Source organism: Cupressus sempervirens, chromosome 7 (assembly GCF_028749045.1).
Source record: "Cupressus sempervirens isolate cs-2001-9-10 chromosome 7, ASM2874904v1, whole genome shotgun sequence".
Lineage (NCBI taxonomy): Eukaryota > Viridiplantae > Streptophyta > Pinopsida > Cupressales > Cupressaceae > Cupressus > Cupressus sempervirens.
Window position 1 is genome coordinate 158,077,370 of NC_143124.1, and position 25,236 is coordinate 158,102,605.

Genomic DNA, 25,236 nt, shown 5'->3' on the forward strand with positions numbered 1-25,236 from the left:
TCAAAACAAGCCAAAACTCGAAATCAAATAACACAGACAAAGATAAACTCACGGGTTTAAAAGGGGTGGAAAGTCAGATACATGTCCTTCTCAGGACAAGTAATTAGACTATGGTTGGGATTGGACCTAAATATTATCTCCTCATTCTTACCATTGAGTTATTGTGATAGGGGACACTCATCCTGGCAATTCAGGAAAGTTGATACTCGGTACCTACATTCTACATAAAAGACGAGCATGTACATGTATATAAATATATATAAATTAAACAAGCAATGGCAGGAAGTGGTACATCGTGTAGATCCCAACTAATAAGTGACTATGACTCCCTTCCTTAACCACATCAAACATGACAAATAGAAAGATAAAACAAACACACACACCATACACATGCAAGTATGAGGTAAGTATCATAATAATTATAAATCAAACATCAAATGCTCAAATAAGATAATGCATCGTTACGAATATGAAGTAATCACCATTAAAGCATCAACTGACATTGCTATGAAATAAATCATATTTGTTAACTACAAATCATTAGAGCATCATTAATGCACCAGTAACTATAATCATTAAACAACACATGAAATATAGTCAATTAAATAATCATCGTTGATATATCTTTAGTCCAAGTTATGAAATAATATCCTTGAAACTAACACATTCATAAAATAAGCATAAAAGAGTTTGGTAAATATAATGGAAAAACAAACTATGGGTGGTCATTACACTCTGCCCTTGCTAAAAATCAGTATATCATCAAGGTAGACAACCACAAGGTTGTTAATGAAGGGTTTGAGGACTTCATAGGTGCTAGGAGCATTTGAAAGTCCAAAAGGCATTGCTAGTCATTCATAAAGTCTTTTAGTCGTCTTGAAGATGGTTTTCCACTCATCCTATTCCCTGACCCTGATTTGGTGATAACCACTCTTTAGGTGCACTTTTGAGTAATATTTTGCACCTATCAAATAAACCAATAAGTCCTCTATTCTCGACATCGGGAACCTATATATGAGTAATCTTGTCACGACTCTAGAATTTGTACAAAGCCTCCATGTACCCTCCTTTTTGTGTGCCAAGACAACAGGGACTGCACAAGGGACTCTTCAACCTTCTTAGCAATTTCCTCATTATGTTCTTCTATACTTTATGCAATCAGACCCTTATACTGGTTTAAAAGTTCTTGTACTTCTTTTGGTCCCACTCCTCTATCATGTTTGTCATTTCTAGGCTTCTCAAGTAGTGTTTATTTAGGCCTAACAACCATAGCAAAACATGGTGTATCTTTCTCCTTGAGAGTTTGCATAAACTCCTCTTCTCCTACAAGTGTGATGCTACTTTTTACTGGTTTATCAATTGTTTCATCAAAGAGGGGGCTCATGGTGTATTGGATGTCATCCTTTTGTACATGGTACACATTAGTTTCCCCTTCATGTCTAGCCTTTACATCATATTGACAAGGTCTCCCTAATAGGTGGCATACATCCATTTCACAAATGATAAGATTTTATCCCTCTACTCCCCTATGTTAAACTCTACCCAAACTTGCTCACTGATCAAAGTGTGCTTATCCTTGGTTAGCCATGAGGCCCTATACGGATAAGGGTGAGGTATTCTCTGTAATATGAGTCTATTGACCATCTTTATTGAAGCAATATTATCTATTGAACCAGAATCAACAATGACTTTACATATCTTTCCATCAACCTTGCATGTGGTTTGAATAACGACTTCCTCTAAGGTGGTTCCTTTGTTGTTGGGATCTTCAATAGGGTCCTTTGCATCATCAATGCTTCCATGTTTAGGATCTACAAGTCTAGAGGTGGATGTGTGGTAAGAGATCACACTATTGCAATCTTCTTATTGAGTCAACTGCACCCTCCTTTCTACTACTTGCTTGATAAACCCAATCTTCTCTGGACACCTGAAGGACTAATGCCCAATCTGGTTACAATTGAAACATTTTCTAGTGAAGACACTTGGTCCTCTACCTCCAAACCCTCCTCCATTGTTTGGTCTCCTTCTGAAACCACCCATTTAACTAGATTCCCATGTTTGCTCTGATTTACTAGTGTCATCTTGAGTCTTAAGTGAGGCTCCTCTACCTTGAACCTACCCTTGCCTCTGAAATTGTTACCTCTTCCCCTATTATTATTCTATTCTCCTCTTTAGTTTTGCTTTTCTTCAACTCTTAATGTCAAACAAACTAATCTCATCTTGTATAATATATTTTAGGCCCACTTATATACATGGGTATCTTCTTCTTCTAAGTTTCTAGGATCTAAGCCGTGAGAGTCATCCTATGAAATTCCTCAGTATAAATGCTCACATCCATATCTTTATGTCTTAGGTTTTGCAATCCCTGATGCAAAAATACCTCATAATATTTGGGTGCAAACTACCTCTTGATCTCTGCTTTCATCTTCCTCCATGTTAAGTTGGGGTTCTTCTCATTCTCAACCCTTTCATTTTGCAAACAATTCCATCAACTTAGAGCAGGGAAGCAAAAGACGAGTCAAGCAATACTCTGTTTAAAGGGTCGAACTGATCAATGACTCCAGCAAAAGATGATTCATTGATCAATTCGACCCTTTAAACACAGTCTTGTGTATTAGACAACCATTGGCCGCTTAGTTTGTCGTGGTGATCAACTTTGGAATTTCCTTCTATTTAGATGATTGGTTTCTTTTCCATAATCATTGGCAAGCATAACATTCACAGTCGGGTCGAATGTGTTATCCTTCCATTACATAGTTGCCATAGTTCCATTATGTCTATTCTCAAATACCAAGACTACAAGAATAGAATTTACAACTTTTTTGGATTGCAAAGTGAGCTTTTGCTTCTTGGGTCAACCGACATAGTCACACTTGTATAGGCTTCCTTAATTCTCACATGTATTGCCTTCCAGGAAATCGATGAAGCTAGAGGAGATTACTATCGTCATAATCTTTAAACATTGTGCTCGACCACATATCCCTTCTATTTTCTTTTTTATTATATCCCCAAGTTTATCATATGCACTTTCATTGGTCTTGGCATCATTTCCTCCCGAGGGCCCGAAGGTTGATGGCGTTCTTTTGAGGCTTGGTCGGGTTTGAAGATATGGTGGCAGGTAGGGTAGGAAGTTGGAGTTTCGCCTTAACAACACAAAGAGATTGTTCATCTTCAACAATGACATGAATATGTACTCGAAAATAAACTAAAGAACATCGAGCCATGAGAATGGACAGTATATCACTTGAATCATGTTGTCATTTTGCCTAACAGTTCGTAGCTATCCTCTGCATTCTATGGATTCCAAATGTCTCCTTAGTCACCATCTCAAGGAATTGGGAAGATTCAAAACTGCACATGCTATTGCTTCTTGATGGAGTTCTTCCCATGAGTTAATTTGTCAAAATCAATTACTTAATATTATCTCTGCAAATCCTCATGGCTATCATGAAGTCGCCAACTCAATATTGGATTTTTCATAACATGCACCATCAATCTGCCAGAAGCACAATTTGATTCCATTAGACTTACCATTATATTCGTTGTTTCTTTGTGTATCCTTGGCCTATCGAATATTTCACAGCCATTTGTCTTGATTATTATAACTGAGTTGCAATAGTATAATATTGATTGGCTTTTACCAATTCCTCAAATCGCATCGAGAGTATAACCAGCGAATGCAAGCATTCAAACTGTCTTCATCCTGAAGTTCGACTAAAATTTGATTACATATTGGTTTTCTAATTTATCATAAACACTTCCCAATTTGTTAACCAGTCTTTTCCTGAAACTTCTAGCTGTCTTGACACCTATACTCCCAATGAATTTGTTCGTCTTCACATGAACTCCCCAAGCATTGCCTTTTCACAAACATAAGAAATCTCGTATGTTTAACCTTCTTTTTTTTCGTTAATGAATATGTGGGGATTTCTGGCCTTTCATGTCTTGAAAATACTTCCCCATTTATAGGCTTCCTTTTTTTATAAACCTGTCGGAATTTTGACCCAATATTTTAATATTGCCTCCATTATTCATTACTATGTCAAAATAAGAATTTGTCAACATTACCCAAGCAAAAGAGTCAGCAGAGCCTGCAAGGATGATTTTAATTGGGACAAAAATTGTGGCCTTTGGGCCACCCTTGTTACTTAAACCATTCAATCTCCATTTAAAATCATGTCTTCGCCATCATTTACACTGCCATCGGGGAGTTTGTTCAAATCAACATTGGACGCCAAATTGTGCGCTCTAATGATTTTTTTTGGCTTGAAATAAACATTTACATGGTTGAAACTTTCCATATCCTTTGCTTTTTGTCGCCTGGGGATCAATTATGGCAGCAATCAAATCTTTTGACACTTTCTTCTAATTTGTGAATTCAAAGCTTTTGAACTTGCAAGAACTCTCTGAACTAAACCTTTGAATTTGATACTTGAACTTTGAACCATTAAATTTTGGTAGCACTAAACCAATCTAAACCATGTCAAACCTATAGGTACCTTATCGAATTGATGTGAACCTAACTATTTTGAACTAGTTCAAGAGTATCTAAACCTTGTTTCCTTACACTCGCTAGATTTTGACATACGAGTTCAGAGAGGAAATATTTGCCAAAGTATTATATGCAGGTGAGGACAACTTAATTTTTGACAATTTTAGGAGTGGTCCATAAATGGGCCAACATCAATGTATGTAAGTTTTGGGATCTAGCTACTCTTGTTATTGATCACCATTTCCTATTATGCAGGAGAAAAGCTAACAGCTTGTCCCCTAGCATGAATAATAACTCTCAATTTGAGGATATTTGTCAAATGTTATTCCATATCTTGAAAACACTCAGGAATCTATGGGTAGTAAGAACTAGAACTTCTCATTGTTAAAGTATTAGGCAACCACAATATTGCACAAATTAGCATTGTACAGAGCTCATTTCCAACCAATTTTTGACAGGTCTCTATTGGATACCAAGATTTTTCTTATTACCAGCCCTCCCATATTCATCAGATGGCAAACCTCATCGTCACTGATGAGAGTCATTCTCGTTTACTCCTCTATGCTTGCCCATTAGGATGTTTTCTATTTTCTTTCCAATTTCTCATTGACCCTGATATATTAAATGAGTAAAGGATGTTGACAATTGGCTAATGAAGATACGTAATTGTTGCCATTTATGGCAACACATGATGTGCATGCTTGTAGAAAACCTCGAAAATAAAGATACTTAGCTTTTGGTAGTCAAAAAATTGTCTAAATATTAAATTGGTTTACAACAGTGTATTTTTTTGTAACTTGTTACTGACGTCATATTATGATTAGCGAAGTTAGATAGAGATAATATACATGTTGATGATGACGTATACATCGTCGAAAATCAATACGAACTATACAGAAAAGAGATATTCACGTTTTACCAATGAAATAGAACAAAGGAATTAAAGGAAGAAATTATTTTGTTTACAAAATAATTACTTGACAAATTAGGGCTGACATCCTGAATGTTTACTCTAAGTTGGAAAAGTGTATTTTGGTCTTAGCCAACCTAGCAACAATTTGTGAAAAGGCATGGTATTTATGCAAAGGACATCTTGCGATAAGAAGTGTGGAAGTGTACATTTTGTATTGTATTTGAACTTTTGTGAAAGCGATATATGCAAAGTTTTGAGAAGCTATTTTTGTGATCTAAGATCGAGCTGAAGATCAAAGATCAGTCAAGAAAGAAGTTACAGCACCTATATACCAGAAGTCTAATTACTTGTTTGGGCAGTGAGCTCTTCTTGTAATTGGAAGTGCATGTTTGGGTAGTGGGCTCATCTTGTATCTACTGTATTACAACTCCTAATAGAGTTGGAATCTCCTAACAGAGATTCAAAGTCTTCTAACAAGGACTCTCTATACTAAATTTGCTCATTGACTCCTAACAGGGTCCATCCTCTAATAAGGAACATATATATCAGTATATTATCTATAGTGGGTATCATCCCCACTGGGGTTTTCCCTTGGCCAGGGTTTCCCTAGTTAACAAAATATGGTGTTATGAGTTATCTTTGTGCATGGTTACTGTTACTGTTCTACATTACTTGTTTACTTTCTTATGTATGGTTCAAAGTAACAAATAATATCCAGTTGGTGACTAAAGTTTGTAAATTATTGATTCACACCCCCCTCCCCCCCACCAAGACTAATTCCTATTTCTAACAAAGGAAGTAGATAGGGATATCTTGTAAAGAAGTCGTTAAAAGTTGTAGTTCCGAACACTACTAAATAGTTTACCTTTCCAATATTGAGCCCCAAAAGATATTGGACACCTCTTTGACAATAAGAGGTAACCCCAAACATATTCCAAGGAGAATAACACACGAGAAATCCATAATATCTTTGATTTTATTTTAAAGACTGCACGCGATATTAAAGTTGTTCATAATTAATATGCTATCCTAAAACTTTTGCGCTCTAGTTAAGGAACCATTTTCATTATCTTGCTTCCAATATTGAAGTTGTACCAAATAGGATGGCATCATCCCAAACTACTGGAATACACTTCATGGCATAGTGGGGGTAGGACTTAAGCCCTTGCAATTTAGCCTCTTTAACCAATCTTTAAAAAAGGAAGGATGACGAATAAGGGGGCAAAGGGGATTTCAAATCAATGTCAAGAAGATCAATCTTGTTGATAGAGTCTACCAAATTCACCATGCTCTCAAAGTAATCCACTTCCCTCCCTATTTTTCAGAAGGCAAAAGTGAGGGAATAAACATTAATGCTTTTTAGTTTCTAAACTACTAACTAAATTTGCTAGCCATAAAAATATTTACCATTGGGGAAGTGCAAATATATTTTTGTTTCAAAGGTTTCTCTGTGTAAAATGCCCTAGTTTAGAACATTTTTTATAGGAGATCGTAGCATTTCCAAAGACTAGCCCCTGGGTCCATTTACCGAATTTGGATTGCAAGGCAATGAAACTAGGGAGAGCTTTATTAAATAACATTCAGCCAAAAGAATGCAAAAACCAACATAAATCTCATTTGGTGACATCATTACTAGAGAAATAATGGCCAAAAGTGGTATAAATCAACCTTAAAATCTACTTGTCGCAAAATTCTAGTGGGAATCCAAACACATGTCCAATACTAGTGCTAGTGTAAAAATTTAATTCTATTGCACGATCAAAACATGGCATCTATTCGTAGGCCCAAGACCCTAAGAGGATGGCAACCAAATCATCACCTGCAATGAGTTTAAACATAGAGAACACCAAACATAGTGCTAACCATGGCACTCCCTTTAAGCCTTCATTTCTCTGACACTCAATTCCTAATCTCAAAGGTCGGTCAAGAGGAAAACTTTTCTCCCTAAGTATTATACATGAAGGATAAAATATGATGGACCACTAACGAGTTAGGCAACAAAATCTCAGTACCTTCTTCCATTTATAAGCACTCAAGAGATAACTCTTGTTTCACTTGTTTATAGCTCTCACCGACAATCAGCTTCTTCCACACATTAGGTTGACAATCCTTTGCACTCAAAAGTTCCAACCTATTGGAGTCCTTGACACCATTGTTGTTACGCTTTGACTGAAATCAATTTGTACAAGAGCATGCCCACCTACCATATATATGTGGGGTCCTCATTTGGTAATGTCATTGCAACACCTGAGGGAGGCTCCTCAAATGGTACAAAATGGCCCCTACCTCCATCTGACATCATAAAAATTGTGTGAAATTCAAACCAAGGAGTTGGACAAAACTTGGAGAGCATTTTTCTCTAAAAGTTTATAGATATAAAATTTATATAAGTTACACATAATTTAATTTTTTTTTTTTAAATTTATATTTAGCAAACTATTTTATCTCAATTATTACATATATCTATATATATATATATATAAGACTACATGAAATAATTTTAAAAACTAGCCTCTTATTGCAAAACTATTTCTGAAGTTATTTTTAAGTTTCAAATTTTTGATGATTTTGCATTTAAACTATGCCATTCTAAACAATTTATGTGAATCATTTACCTTACACGCCTTAGTTTTTGTGAAACATTAAAATTCCATGCCTTGCTATCGGATATGCATTTTCAGAAATTCATTTTTACTATCATTTGAAATAATATATTGACACACAACTTAATATTAATCTTTGCATTGCTCCATCTATTCTTCCTATATAGTTTTATATGGTAATAACCCCTAAAATTTAAGACTCTTTCCAATTAATCTTTACATTATTTATAATTAAGAACAATAACATGTGTGACATAGTTTGTTACTAGAGTTGCGGAGTTGGGGCCCTATGGAGGGTAAAAAAAATTAGGAATATTATAAGTTGAAATTTTGATCGTAAAAAAATTATAAACAACAAATTGAATCTACCATATACAAATGCCCAAATTAATTAAATAAATATTTGTAACATTTTTTGTTTATTTTTTATTTTTTAATTAGAAAAAATGGCCACAAAATATAAGTAAATGAAAAAACTATTATAAAATATTTTACTAAAGACGTGCAAAAATAAAATAAATTATGAATAGAACTATAATAGCAATTTAAAATAGATAAACTTGATTTTCTTCCTACAATTTTGTTTGCGTAAGATTTTTATTTGTTAGAAGAATTTAAATTCTAGACGTATGACAAGTGGCAAATAAATCTCCTAAGTTGTTGGGCCAAATTATAGCCCCACCATAGTTGATAGCCCCTCCATAGTTGTTGTGTTCAAATATGCAACCTTAAAATATAGGGGCTTCTAATTTTTTTTTGGAGAAGATTCTAAATAATCATATAGCAATTTATTTTCTTCTCAACGAGAGCTCTTCATCCTTGAAAATAAATGCTTAAGCCCCCTTTAGAATCCCACCCTAAACCGCTCTATACATAGAAGTTATAAGCAAGTGTGCATAGAAGTGTAGAAATTACTACGTTCCCTAGGGACGTGTCCCCTCCCGAAAAGCCTAGATTCTCGAGACAGGGGGGAGGGGTATGGTATGTTCCCCCACCATCCCCATTTTCCCAAAAAAAAAAAAAAAAAAAAAAAAATCTCCAGTACTTGAGGACTTCTAGCAAATAAAAAGGGAATGGTTGGTCATCCCCAATATAGAAGGGGAGCCATAGACATCCCCGAACCGTATCGGGGATGACTAGCCATTCCCATTTCTTTTAAAGCTCAAACAAAAAAACTGAAGCAAGAAATATTATTTTTTAAATCCTAACTTGGTGGTCCGGTGGGCCCTACCCCTCCAAATGCCCTAAGAGAAAAAAAATTACCACATTATGGTTGTTTTGTCATTTTTTTGGTTTCGCCTATGAAGTTAGAGTGTGTTGCAAATAGCTGGGGTTTTCATTTTACAAGAGGAGGTGATTTTTTTTTTTTCACTTCCAAAAGCTTGAGCAGGGATTTGAGCTTCCTCTTTTGTACACCAAGTATAAAACTCTTTATACTTCTATTTTTTATTTTTTAAATAGATGTGCAGCTTGAGAAGTTTGATTGGTTTTTCATTGTCTTAGCTCATATTTTCATTACATATTTAAATCTCAAAACAAAGCACAATCAGCACCAGTGGAAGTACTAGTAGTAGTGGTGATGAGGGGGAAAATGTGGTTGGGGATGATATTACTAGCAATGAGACTAGGAATGGAGTTAATCCTAAAACTGATTTGTTTAAATGCCCTTCCAGCATCATGGAGGATTTTGCAAAAAGTCTTTTCTCCAATTTCTCACACCTACGCCAAAGGATAAAAAAGAATGTGGGAGGGACTAGGGTGTGGGATTATCATGTTTTGATGATTTTAGAGCAGCTATACATGGGTGAAGTCAAACATTTTAGGTGTTACATGTCATGGAGTCAAAATTTGTCCTAATTTGATTGATGAACATAAATTAGAATGTCAAAGATTGCACTTAGAGGCTGAAATGTGAGGGGGAGAAGGGCTCGATGGAAAGTTTGTTTAATGCACAAGCAAAAAAAAAAAGTGTAAGGTATCCATTGGTAGATTCGTTGTTGCTAATGGTGTCCCATATCATGCAGCTTGTTACAATTATTTAAAATAAATGGCGAAAGATATATTGAATATGAATCCCTCATTCATACCCCTTGGTGAACATAAGCTACGAACCACCATCCTAGATGATGAGTACTCTAAGGTTGCTTTGTTGTTTGAGGATATGAAACGTACTTGGGTTAGAACAAGTTGCTCTATTGTGATGGATGGGTGGATTGATGTTAGACATCGGCCACTCATCAATATCATTGTCACATCGTCTGCTGGCTCTTATATTTTGAAAGTCATAGATTGCTCAAGAAAGAAGGATGCAAAATTCTAATTCACCATTTTGAGAGATGACATAAAGGAGGTTGGGACAACTAGTGTAGCACAAGTTATCACAGTTTATGCACATGTTAGTGAACAGATTTGTCCTTCGGAAAGAAACATAAATGACACATATGCCTGAAAAGAAGAACAAAACGTAGTAATAGTTGGATGAATTATCGTGGAAATCATACCAAAATCATGACTTTGTGATGCTTCAATTATATGATTATAACCCATTGTGCTTATCTTCACAAAGATATGCCATCCACTTTCAACTTGGAATCTTGGTCTCACCATCATTAATTAGAACACAATTTTGGCTTTTAGATACCTTGGCTTTACAACTAGTCTGAGCGTATGAACCTAAATTTGGGCCTACACCTTTGAAACCCTTTACTTTGAATTGAACCTTAAACAAGTGAATCTGTATCTGAACCAGTATTTCAAGCCTAACAATGGTGGGACCTCTGAAATTGAAGCTTCAACTTTGGCTCTGCAAACTTGAAATCTAAACCATGTGAACCCTTGAACTTGAACTTGAACCTAAAACTCGTGGTTCAAGTTTGAGTTCAACACGACCCCAGAACATGAGTCTTCATAGATCACACCTTACAAGGCATTGTTAGCAACAAAAACCAACAAGAAACTAAAAAAATTTCCTCACAAGACCAATTTACGAAGTTAAAATCTCGAATACTGAAAGCACGCTTACAACACATATGTGCAAATCAAACAGTTTGATAGAAGAGGGTGCTTATAAGCGCATCTTTTTGACCCCTTGTTATGTTCATGCATTGAACAATGCATTGAGGGACATAAGGAAGATTGAATGGGTCAAACAGGCTATGTTAGAAGCTAGAGAAGTGCAAATGTCTATACGCAACCACCACACTTAACTTGCTCTATTAAGGTCCTTCTTTAAGGAGGAGTTCCTCAAACTAGTTGCGACAAGGTATGTCAATCTTGTAGATATATTTGCTATATCATAGCATCCATTGTAGATGTCATTAGATATGTTGATAGTGATGCTCCTAGTCTAGGAGAGATATATGAGATTTTTGACAACGTGTTGGGAAATATGAAGAAAATTGTAGCAACAAAGGATCCTATATTATTGTTTTATGAGGAGCATATTAGGCCTATTGTGATGGGGAGGTGGAACATAATGAATACCTCGCTTCGTATGGCATCCTTTGCTCTAAATCCAAAATGGTGTGCAGAGTTGGGTGGAAGGGGCCTCCCATGTGATGATCCCAAGGTATTGGATGGCTTCGCAAGAGCCATTGATAAGATGTATCCAACTCAAGAGATCTCTACTCTTCATGCACAGTTCCTTGGCTTCACCAACCTTCATGGCCCAAATGTGGGTAAGACACAAGCGATGTTGAATCGAACGGCTTTGGCACAGAAAGATCCTATTGGATGGTGGACCTTCCATGGGAGAGATACAACAGAAATAAAAGCATTTGTCACTCATCTCCTTGCACATGTTGCTAGTTCCTTAGCTAGAGAGAGGAATTGGTCCACATATTCATTTATCCACCTTGTCAAGAGGAACAAACTTACCTTTAAACAAGCGGAGAAGCTAGTAGCGGTGCATCATGCTCTTCGACTTGCAAATCGTCAAATTCCAAAGTATAGGAATACTCCAGCTTTGCAGTGGGATATTGAGCTTGAGAATGTGGCCCAAATAGATGAGGATGGGACAATACCAAGAATAGTTGGGATTCCATTAGATGAGACTACGCTTCCTGGGGAGTATGATAGTGAGGACTCTAATTTTGATGCCACGGTGGCAGAGGCAGAATAGGAGCAACAGTCTACTTTATTTTTATATATTTTGCTTTCTATGTTGAACTTGAACATGATGATGAAAATTTATGGAAGCCCTCTAGCCTTTGGTCATATTTAGATTTCCAAATTTTTATGACATTGTTCACTACTAAACTTATATTTAAATATTTTTGTTCACATGTTGATATGCATATTGACAATTGAGCACTCAAATCGGTTCTTATTTCCTAGATGGCATTCAAATGGTGTATGTTAAGGTTCTATAATATTTAAATGACATGCTTTGTGCTTAGTTTTATATGAATGACATGTATATTTGTAAATTTTAGTATATATTTTAAATATATATATATATATATATATATATATATATATATATATATATATATATATATATATATATATATATATATATATATATATATATATATATATATATATATATATATATATATATATATATAATCGTCCCTGTTTGTCGTCCACACCCACTCAGGTCCCCAAAATCGCCAAAAAAGCTTGTCGTCCTGAAAACCCATCCCGCCGTCCCCATCCCTGTCCAGAAAACTTGGGGAACACAAAGAAATTACTATATGTTATATGATGTTATTTGGCAAAATGATAAGCACTAGTTGGTTTACACAGGAGTAGATCATTTTAAAGCTTATGAATTGTAAAGGACCTAATTTTAGCTAAACTGTTGTAAATATAAAATGCTTTACACATATCTAATATTCCTTTATCGAAAGAAATAAGGTTTTTTCTGTAAACCTTTGTACATATGCTACATTTGTACATATGATGATGTTGATAATCAATGTGCTTTCTATCTGCACAAATAAGCAAATTCTGTTGGAAATAGAATTTACATACACCATGTCAAGTAAATGTCAACTTAAAAGCATGTTTACCTTATCCCTCAGGCTGCTTTTCTTTTTAAAGACAGGAGCTTCTTCAATTCTATGTTCAGCTTCAGTTAAATGAGTGACAGAACTCAACTCCTCTAAGAGAAGTTTGGGTTTTTTGTCTTCATTTTGAGAATATGTTAGTGATGGGCCTAATAGAAGATCCAGCATGTTTTGCGCAATATCGTCTGGCTCTCCTGGAGGACTAGAAAAGGCATTTTTTTGGCTTTGCACCATTAATGTTGAACTTTTCCTTTCAGTTATATTGCTACCAGAAATACCTCGAGTGATATTTTCAGCAGTTGAAGAGGTTGCTTCTGAAAATCTTGTACTATAAGAAAGATCTTTCCACTCATCATTACTGAAGATAGATGCCGCCTTTCTGGGTGGCTTCTCTTGTTCTTGTAGCTCTACCTTAATGTTTGTTCCCGTACCATGAATTTCAGCTTTTGTATTTTCCTCTGCATCAACATGCTTCACAAAGAAATGACCAAAGTAGTATCAGTATCCAATAAATTATTGATCATTTTTTCAAATTTCAATCTCTATAAAATCTTCAACATCATTAGCAGACATTTAGATCAGGCTTTCTTTTCAATCTTGAAGCATTATCAGTTATCCACATGTGCTCATGCAGTACATTTTACACACAGAAGGACAATCATTTGTAGAAAATAATTTTTTGACAAAAGTTGCCGAAGGAACTTCAAAATAGTTGTGAAACAAAATCCTTTGCAGTATTTCAATGAATACCAATCAAGTAAAATCTATGTACATAGCCATGGAATAGAGGACGGCAACGTAGTCCTGCTTTCTACTACTTTCATGATCTACAGGTTTCTTCTTGTATCTTTAAGCAGGTACTGGATCACCCAGTGTCAAGAAAAAGAGGTTGTCATTGTAAACTCCTTGTAGATCTATGGTTAATGTAGGAGGCTAGGAGCCAGATGAGGTATTGGTGTATTATTCATTTTTATGTATTGCCAGTCCCATTTACATAAGAAGTCGGTTGTAGTAATGTTGATGTTTTCACATTGGTACTTTTCTACAGAAAATAATTGGTGCATTAAAGAACAAATATGATCTTAAAAGCTGGTGCTTGGTTGTGAAAATTCTGAGTAATGTTTCTCTTCCATTAGTATGGCACTTCATTCTAGATAGTGAATCCTAGCATCAACTTGTACTTGTCAATAAAATAGTTTGTTTTCTGTAGAAAAACTTATTTGCTAGCCAAAACATTCTGCTATAATTCAGACCTCGTTCCTTGTGAGCCTTGAATCTGATCAAGGCTCACTGTAATGGAATTGATTATAAATGATTGCCCCTATTAATTTCAGATCCTTGAATAAAATTTTGCCTGTAAGAAAAGCTTTACAGGAATTTTTTCATCGCTGGAATGTACTTCTGAAGCAAAATATTGCAGTTTATGATGTTCAGCATCTTATATTTAGAAAAACGGGCAATTTGCTTCAGGTATGACTGTTAGTATCTCAGACATGAAACAAATGTGCATCATGATACTTCTGCTTATGGGCAAGTAATTTCGCTCAATAAAATGATCAGTTTATGTGATATGATGATGCTCAGTGTCATATATTTGCATAAACGGTCAATTTGCTTCAGGTGTGACAGTCGAGTACCTCGGACATGAAACAAACATGCATCATGATGTTCTTGGGTTAAGACTTTCTTGATCCTGATGCAATTGAAGCTTTAAGGTTGACAGATGAAAATCTGTCTCAACAGCCCTAACAAGGTTCATTCAAGCAACATTATGAGAACATTACAAGTTTTCAATCATCAAACTAAGACAAATACAACTGATGGAAGAACAAGAGTCGCTACTAGAATTCCACAAAGATGTCCCTCTTGGGATTTGAACCAAGATCTCCAAATGAGAACTCATTGCTTTAAACAACTTAGCTAAACCCCCTCGATAAGACACAACCACCTTTGTAATTCTCTTTCTGTAATTTATTGAAATAAATCTTATCACAATTACCAAATGTTGGAAATGCATATTTCAGGCAAATAACATCTTTCGCAAACCCAGATCTGAATTGTAATGAATGCAACATGCAAGTTTGCAACCCTGAAAATTTTTGTATTGATTACGGCAGCAATCTGGAATTTACAAATCTAATCAACTGATTAAAAGCATCTCTAGAGTTTTTTTTGCAATATAAAATCACCCTCTAGGAGGTTTTGATTATGGATGGAATTTTGTGGAGGAAAACACTCAGACCCCCTCTTTGCTGATTGGAGTGAACTATAACCTCTAGGCCAAAGATGAGTCATGGTGTCATTAACATTATGGAAACCCTAAACATCTCAAAGGTGAGAGCAATGATGCATGGGCATCTTTGAAGGCATAGTGACATCTTGGGTTTTCGGTTGTTTTTAACTGTTTGGATCAAATAAGGTCATTTAGGACCATATGGGGTCCTTTAGATCCATTTTGGAATGTTTAAATGTCAAGTTGTCAAAAAGATGCAAATGTTCCTAGAGTTGTCAGTTTTGCACAAAAGTTGTCAAGCAATAAAGTAAAAGTTGTCAAATTTGTTATGATTGTTAAGAATATGATTAGGTGGCAGTTGAAACAGTTGAACATGGGGAATTTGAATGTCAAAGGGGGTAAAACACACAACCCAAGGTGTACAATTGATTTGGAAGACCAAAAAAACTTCATTTTAGAAAGTTTTCATTGTTAAGTAGAAGATAATTTCCACAGCAAGTCATACTGCCCTTGACAAGGGTGTTCCATTTATTCTGATGAGAGATGGATTCATGTTGAATCCACTAGTCATGAAATATAGTTTAATGAGTTTGACTCAAAAACTACACAGTTAAATCCTGATAGCAATTGCTATCACAATGTTTTCATTGTATTTTCTGCTGTGTATTGCAAATTGGGATTCAATTGGTACAGCCTTGTATGGATTGGTATTGCCTGAAAACCAATTGGAGAAGTTGAGGGAACCTTTACTCTTTCAGATGTTTTTGATTTCATAAATTTTCATTCTATTATGTAGAGGTCATGGCTACTTTAGTGTTAACAATTGCAGATTTTTACTGTTAAAGTGCAAATAACTTGCTGGGTACGGTTTTGTACGACCTGATATGCTCAAGGGAAGACGTGAGGATCATAAAGCTATGAAATATGAGATTTTGATTCTTGTTTTGAGTCATTCATTATGTTTTGCATAAGTTATTGCATTTTTAGTGATGACAGTTCTGTACCCTAACTAGGGTTTCCAGAAACACTAAAGAATTCATATTTCCTATTTGGTAAGGTGAAAAAACCTTTTTTTTGTCAGAAACACTGTTTTGACATTCTTTACAATATCCTAAAGTTAGAGGACCTAAGACATTATTTGCACATGCTATGGTGTGACAGTCTGAAAACAGGATGTATCAGACTATTAGGACAGCAGATCATGGGATATGTTTATACCAATTCATGTTTGGGCTATTTGTCATAGGTTGGCCAAGGAAGTGTGCATTGAGAAGTTTTGCAGACCTATTTTAACTTGGTTTAGATCAATCCTTATTTGTATGCGCTTTAAACAGGCCTCTCACGCTAGCCATGCATCATTGCTTTACTGTACAAGAGATGGAGTTGTTTAACATCACAAATGGGCCTTGTGTTAGATTAAAACTCTGATGTTGGTGCCATGTACCAAGAATGTTGTTACTAGACCCCTTGAAGAGGAATTTGGTGGACATCCAGCAAGAAGACAGATTGGCAACCCAAATACCAAATATTTGGCAGATATCATGGGCATATAAGGACCCAGAAACCCCTGAACAATGAACATTTTACTCCTCACTTAACACAGAAATTGAGCCAGCATTTAAAGGAAAATGCATTCTTTGTTAAAAGGGTGGGGATGCATCTTTCCCGCAACAAAGCCCTTTGATGCCAAACAAAGAGATAGGGTCCTAAGGTCAGAGCTAAGTCTCTAACAAATGTTTTTCTTCTCATAGAGTGCAACTCAGTAGATTTAAACAGATCCATATTCAAAGAAAACCTACTAATGATGAAAAGAGCAGGTTTCTTCATCAAGGAGTGGTAATCAAATCTCAATCCCTTAATGCAAAAATTGGGCAAGGTGTCAATGTGGATCAAACTCCATTATCTCCCTCAGTGTTTTGGAGTGTAGAAAGTTTGAAATTGATTGGGAATGAGATTGGAGAATTTACTTTTGTATAACTTCTTAGATGCAGGTTTCAGAGGTTTATTTCAGTTATGTGTGGAGATAGATATGAATGGAACACAATGGCAAGAGCTGCAGATCATCTCGGCAGGGGAAGATGGAAGCAGAGCACTGAAACAGACAAAGAACCTGCTTTCTGTTACCTCTGCAGCAGAAGAGGGCACACCAAACTTGAATGAAAATCTGAATCTGCTCAGAAAAAGAAAACATTGCAAGTCGCATGCCAAGGAGGCAATGCTCAGGTGACAGACAGGCCCCTCCCTATAGATAATCAAAGTGAAGGATCTTGAAAGCATGGGCCCTCCATTCCACCATGCCCAATTTCATCAGAGCTTCAAGCAGTAGAGGTTGATTTGGAGAGAGGGCATGGGTTGAAGATCCATTTGGACAACTCAGAAGACCATCCTTAGGCATGCCCACGGGATCTAACAAATAACCATAATGTGTACATATTTGTCATGGCAGAAGGCATAGGCAATGAACTTTTCAGGATAACCAATGAGAAAAGATTAGAGCCTATAGTCTTTCCCTCTCATCAGTACTCTAAAGATCCACAAGGCTATCCACAATCTGAACTGGACATGACATTAGAAGAGAGTGAACAGGTAGCCACTCCTCCACACCCTGTTGACAAAGGCAATGCTTCGCATCAGGTCAGAAAGTTAGGGATCAGATAGACAGCAGAGAAAAAGACCCCTTCAAACTTTTATTAAGGAATGGGAAAAGGAAGGAAATCCTTGCAAGAAAAAGCGGCTTAGATGGGGATGCAGAAGGTCAAATCAAGATAACCAGATTACTGAGAACAGAGAAAGGAAGCACTCTTCCTGCATGGAATATTGAAGGCTTAAATGCCCCTAAGAAAAACGCCCTAGTCAAGAGACACATGGACCTGTCCATGGCAAATATGATAATGCTACAAGAAACTAAGATGATCAGGCTAGAAATAGAAAAATTTAGGAGAAGACTTCAGGTTTGGGACAGTGTCATGTCTAACGCAAAACTTGTGTCAGGAGGGAGTGTCACCTTCTGGCACCCTCAGACCAAAATAGCTAAGGCAATGGTTGTACAAAGGCATTGTCTGGCTTACAAGTTCTCAGGTGTTGTCTAGAGTCTGATCCCTTGCACCAGGAGGAAGGAAATGTGGTTGAAATTGGAACAGTTCACAGCAGCGTTTCAAAATGATGCATTGCTATAGAAGGTGACTTTAATGTCATTTTGCATAATCGCAATAAGGACAGGGTAAGTAAGAGCAGAACCTCCTTACAGGGATCCATATGGCCAATGGAGCCTTTATGTGGACCAATAGAAGATCAGGGTTCAACAATATCATGAAAAAGTGGATTGTTTCCTAGTCAAAAGCAACGCAGCACCTTCCCCTTCACACTGGAAAGTAGTATCATCCCAGCATCAAGTTCGCAGGAGATCAGGGTTCAGCTACACATCATGGGATAAGCAACCACAGCAATGTCCTATTAAATTTTTTAGTATGTGGCTATAGGACCCATACTTTCTTGATTCGATCAAGCATCAGTGAAGAGAGAGTCAGCCTTTTGGCAGAAGATGTTTTGCTTCTCAGCCAAATTGAAGATGGTCAAATAAACGCTGAATGAATGGAATCAATCTCAGTTCAAGAGCATGCTTGAGATAAAGCAAGAAATTGAGGAAGCTCTTCAAGCCCTCAATGAGCAGGTCTTGGACTCTTAGTGCATGGGATGGATCAAGAACAGTATCAGCGAGAAAAATCATTAATGCAAGAATCTGAAGAGACCTTGGCCAAGGAATCCTCTGGCGTCAGAAGTCGAGACAAACCTAGATTCAGAAAAGCGACAAAAACACAAATTACTTCAATAACAACATCAAGAGTAGAAGGAACATGAATAGAATAACCAAGCTCAAGCCAACGGGCAGGTTTGTCACTGGGGATCCAAGCATAATCAGTGAGGATGTTATTTCCTTCTTTAAGAGGCTCCTCAATAACTAATATAGTCGGATCCTGAACATGCAGCAGGATGTCCTCCAGTACATACCCAAGTTCACCAGGCATGAGAATAACAAAATGCTCTTGGCCAGCATTTCAGAGGAGGAAACCAGGACAGTTTTGAAAAAAACTCACCGCACAAGGCGCTTGTCCCAAACAACTACCTGGCAAGATTTCCCCAAATGTGTTTGGACATTGTCAACGAGGACATGGCTAGGACTGTTAAGAACCCCAGAAAATCTGGCTTTCTTTTGTAAGACTTGAACAACACCTTCGTTGCCTTAATACCAAAAAAAGATAACACCTTCATACTGGATGAATTTTGACCCATATCCTCATGCAATGCCATATATAGGATTCAAGCCGAGACTATTGCTAACCAATTCAAACCAGTTCTCCGAAACATCATATCAAAAGAACAAACTGGTTTTGTGCTTGGTAGGCTTATTGCGGAAGGTAATCATAGCCCAAAGCTATACACTCCATTTAGAAGGTCAAAAATTAAAGCGTGTTGATAAAGCTAGACATCAAGAAAGCCTGTGATTGGATTTGATTAGAGGTTCCCTCTCAAGGTCATGGAAGCCTTTGGTTTCAAGTTTCAAGAAGTGGCTGAATTTAATTTTTAACTAAAATGCAAGGATTAGATTCTCAGTTATCATTAATCATTCTCCTAAGGGCTTCTTTGAACATCATATCAAAGGAACAAACTTGTTTTGTGTTTGATAGGCTTATTGCAGAAGGGGTGATCATAGCCCAAAGCTATACATTCCATTTAGAAGGTCAAAAATTAAAGCATGCTGATAAAGCTAGACATCAAGAAGGCCTATGATTAGGTTCGATTGGGGTTCCTTCTCAAGGTCATGGAAGCCTTTGGTTTCAAGTTTCAACAAGAAGTGGCTGAATTTAATCACACAGTAGGCATTTTCCATATGAAAAGGGCCAAGCTAAATGTTTGAATCAACAGTGTGTTGTGAGGTTCTCACAACATCGCCCCAAAATTTTTGGGGACCCCCTTTTTTTTAGTTGCCTTCGCGAATTTTTGGATTGTCCAACAATTTTTCGATTTTTCAAGATTTTTGAGCCTTGGACACCTTCAGGCCAATGGGAGAGACTTAGCTTATTTTCACCCGGTTCTGCTTGATTTTCCAGAGCCACCAATTTTCATCCGTAGGCCGAACAAATTTTAAAGAGCAATATTTGGCAAGATATAATTGTAAATTTGTACTTAGATGTTTTCTTTTGAAAATCCGGATATAACTATGAAAATTTGAATAATCTTTCAAAAGAAAAATTTTGTTAGACTTGAGTTTTGGAAAATCTTAAATTTTTCTTTGGTGAAAATTTTAATTTTGTGGAAATGGGGCTAAATTGCAAATATTGATTCTTGGCTCTAGAAGCTATTTTATTTTATTTTTGTCAAAAAATTTCTAATTGGCATAGCAAAATCGATTTGAAGTAAATTTGCAAAAAATTGGCTTTAATAGATTAAAGTTGCCTTGAAAAACTTTTGCCTTTAATGAAATTGGTAATTTAATATTGAAAAATGGCTTTTGGTTAGCCAAAATCCAATTATAATGACGTATTAATTATTAAATCCTCATTAAATGGAAATATTTAACATCTCCAAGGCACCATTTAATTTCTTTTTGCAAATTGGAGCTAAATGGCAATTTAAAAGTGCAATTTTCCTTTTGGCAAAATAAAATTTTAAGCTAAGTATTTAATTGTACGCCTTAATTTAGTTTTAATTTTGTTTTTTCTCTCCTCCAGGACCAAGTCGGTTGGCTTAGAGGAAGTGAGAAGTTGGGTATAAGAGGAGGCCTCTCTCCCATTTCTTGCTCACTTTTCTTTTTTTCCTCTCCATGCTTAGGCGAATTTTATTAAGGAGCAGATTTTGGTGTTTGGCGAATTTGTTCAAGGCAGATATCCTCCATTGTTTGGCAATTTCTGCTAGAGTAGACCTGATTTGTGTACCATGGGCGATTTGTGTGAAGGTCTGATTTTCTCTATTTAAGAATGCACTTTCCATATTAGACTTAGGCGGTTTTTTGTTGGGAGAGAGGATATATGAGAAAGTCTGATTTTTGCTTTGTGGACAAGTGGTGGATAGCTTTAGATGTTTAAATTTCTGATTTGTAAAGGGTTTGAAGTTCTTGAGGTCTAGTCCTAATTCTGAAAAGTCGCTGTAAGATTATTGGTTAAGGTGAATTTTCATCATTTAGATTTGCAAGGGGTCCTTAAGCTGACATCCTTCTTTCATTCCAGTCTAAGGATTGTTTCTCTTGGTTCTACTTGCCTTCTGGTCCACCACTCTACCATCCCGTAATAGGGCGACGAGTATGGAGGGATGTTAGTGCAAGTAAGAATCCCAAGCGGACAAACACTAAGAAAGACAGAGGATATGATGCCCAAAACACCCTTCTCGAAAATGAAGAGAATAACCGACACCAATATCGGTACAATGGACATGATACGGATGAAGGAAAGACTAAAGGAAGAACAATCCCCCTTGGCAAAGAGGGTATTCAGAAGCGGAATTGTACATGCAGCAGCTTTTCCTCCTACATTGCTGTGTCCGGAATTGATTATGGAGTGTGCATCTAGATTTGATCTAAACAATAAATCCATCATTTTTGATGAAGGGAAGAGAGTGTTGACCAACATCGGCGAACAAGCAATCGAAGAAACATTCAACATTCTCCAGTACAAAGGCATGATGGTTGTGATGATGGATCAAGCAACCAAATCATTTCACGATAACCAAGAGGCCTATTTCACACGTCTAAAGCAGAATTGGATTCACGAGGGAAAGAAAGGTGTTAGCACATCATCAAGGTTCACAATAGCAGATTTCAAACCAGAATATGGTGATCTCGTTGTTCTTCTCAGCCGGATCATGGGCTTAGCTCAAGGGATGCAATTTGAAAATTGGATGTACTTCTTCATTGATGAGATTGAAAAGGGGAAAAGAAGATTTGATTGGGCTAAGATCATAAGCGAGAACTTAGAATTGCAACTTAGATCTATACAAAACCAAAGGCAATTCTACATGGGCTCCTATCTGTTCTACCTAATTGCTAGATTGTACAAGAATCCAGGACTTAAGGCCTTAGGAGAAGTTGGTAGTGGGCCGGGGCAATATTTGGTACATGAATGCTATCCGCAGCTCCATTTGGACTACAATAAGGATTACAAGATATTTTGTGATGCCTTTGCCATGAAGACAGTAAGGGTATTACAAGGGACACCTGCTAAGAGACTTTCACCGAAAGCAGAAGCAAGAATTAGGAAGTATGGGAGTTGGTTCCTCCAATTTCCGCAATTTACATACGTTAGAGTGGCAGGAAGTACAATTTGTCCCAAGAGGCTTCCAAGGTACCCACCCGACAAGGTAGTTTTAATGGAATTGGCTAAACAACTTGAGCACTATGATAGAATAATGAGAAACGATGGAAAAACAAGCGTTACATTCTCAATCATAATTGGCAATGATAGTTGCCCAAATCGGGCCTCTTTTGAAGCTGTGGAAAAGGAATTGGAATGGTATCATATAGGATGGTACAGAGCAAGGCAAGGATTTGATCCTAATGGTCTTATCAAGGTATCTCATGGAAATGAATTCAAGCATGTTCCCACCATAGAAGACTTTTGGGCCAACGCCAAAGATGACTTTCATGTGAGAAAGCTAGCTTTCTCGAGGCTGTCGGTGAACATGATGAGGGCTATCAGATGCAGAGGCATTGATATTCCAGATCAACTGGAGGATGATGGAAATGTGCTAAGAGAAGATTATGATATAGTAGAGGGATCAGAGTTGAATCCAGTGGATTGGGATGATCATCAAGATCCTTCCTTGGAGGCAGTCACAAGGGCGGTAGATTTACATACTAAGTTGTGGTATAACGAAAGACTAAGGAAGTTGCAAAGGCAAAGGATCCCCCTTACCTATGAGATGATGAGGCCAAAGGAGAAACAAAAAAAATCAATCGAAGAGAGGAATGAAGGAAGTAGCCGGCAACAAGAAATGGTTAGGAACGGCAAGAAGAAAGTTTTGGAGGTAGAGAAAGGCAAAAAACATCCTAAGCCTCCAGCCAAGAGACAACACGCAACGCCATCAAGAGAGAGTATAATTGAGGCTAGAAGCCAAGAGGTCAATTCAAGTGATAAAGGAGCCACGGTGGAGGTGAGCTCTGATTCGAAATCAAGTGGCTATAGTGAGAGCACCGAGTACTCCCCTCTCTCGGAGAACCAACAAGGAAATGATATGGCAGAAACTAGTAGAGAAGAAGATGGGCCAATCGACATTGAGGCAACAAGTCAAGCACCCAAGGCCGTTGGTGATGCTTTATTAGTCGAACCAAATCCAAATTTGGGGAGATGCACTGCACCATTATGGTTAAGGCAAATGCTTATACCAAGAGGCGAAATGGTAATTGCCAATACAATTGAGGACATCCGAGGGTGATAGCAAGAACCAAAAACAAATGGCAAAAATGGTGGCAAGGGTAATCAGGAGCTACAATGATGGTCACCAAAAGGTTCAGATTGCTATTCCAACAGTCAACAAGACAATGGATGAGATTGCTGCCTACGAATATGAGATAGTAGAACATAACTTGGGAAGGAATACAGATGATATGGAGTGTGAGGAGGTCCAGGAAGGTATAGCATCAATCAGAGAAAGGTTGAGGAAAGCAAATGAAAGAATTGCAAAGTTGGAGGCTGAGAACAAATATTGGAGAGATTGACAGCCCATCCAACAGCTGAACCAGGCAGCCCTTCCTCAAGACAACGGAAGCAATTCAGAAGAGATATCAGCTCAGCTACACTAAGTCAGGGGTCGGATCCATGATACAATCCAAGAGGGGCGAAATTTCTTGCCTTCCTTCATCTCAACATTCTAATCATTAGTGGCTGTTAGAGACAAGTTCAGATTATTTGAAGAGGAGTGGAAAGATTTCCTTCCCATCAACGATTTGGCTATTCCTAGGCTACGGGCGTTCATTGAGCTTCCAGAGGCATATTTGCAAAGGGCCAGGTTGATTGATGAGAGAGGATTGAGTACAGTTGAATCTTGGTTTGTTGCATTGACTACCAGATTTAAAACACTTGAAGAAATATATAATGAGATTGCACGGCACAGCCCAAGCGTTGACACTTTTATTTCAACCGTGATGAGCGACGTTGAGGTGGCACTTGATTTGGAGAATATCAGAGAAGAGGATGTCAATGAGACAGATTTTGAATCGAGGTTGGATGAGTTGGGAAAGGTTCCTATCAAGAAAAAGTATTTGAGCACCCTTTCCTCTCTAAGTGCTTTTATTGGATTTGCGAAAGAATATGAGAAGGATCACGAAAAGATACTACAAGCAACGAGTAGCGTGGCGAAGTCAGCAGAACTCAAGGCAAAGCACACACCTTGTCCTCCTATGGAAGAAGTTAACGAAAGGCTAGCTAAGTTCATTGCCTTAGCTAAGAAAATGAAAGAAAAGGGAAGAGTTATATTAGATCATTTGATGTAAGCCCAAGTAGCAATTTCTTTTTCTTCTAGAATAAGACAAGTGTCTATTTCTAATTGGCCACCATTTTGGTGCCTTCTCATTGGTTGCCACTTTTTGCACTTTTTTCATTGGTCCATTGATGAGGTGGCGTCTTCTCATTGACCGATGGGGTGGCAACCCTAATTAGGATTTTTAGGATCCAATCTAGATCGTTGATCTTGTTTTGATCTCCACCGTCTGTTGTATTTATGGCCCCTATATAAGGCTATTTGCTCTCATTTGTAAAGTGTTGGAAAAGTTGTTGTGAAGATAACACCAAAATCACTCTCTTTTTCATTGTTGTGACTTGAATGGTGATTAAGAACATTGGGTGTTATTGCATGTTTTCTACTTCCACATAGTTAGATTTCCTTTCAAGTTGTTGAAGCAAATTTCATTTCAAGTGGTTTAAGCGAGAGTAAAGTAGATGGATAGTTGTATGGTAGCATTGGTAAATGTTTGATAGGGATCAATTGTAGGAGTT

At 37.0% G+C, this 25,236-nt stretch overlaps 1 protein-coding gene across 1 annotated transcript in view; it reads right to left on the bottom strand.

Moving 5' to 3' along the window:
- Positions 1-12,812: 12,812 nt before the first annotated feature.
- LOC149545993 (uncharacterized) overlaps positions 12,813-25,236 on the bottom strand; it is a 45,281-nt gene continuing 32,857 nt past the window's right edge. Inside the window, exon 2 of the mRNA XM_089790928.1 lies at positions 12,813-13,491. Coding sequence (XP_089647054.1) covers positions 13,003-13,491 — 489 coding nt within the window. The 3' untranslated portion in view covers positions 12,813-13,002. The remainder of the gene's footprint in view (positions 13,492-25,236) is intronic.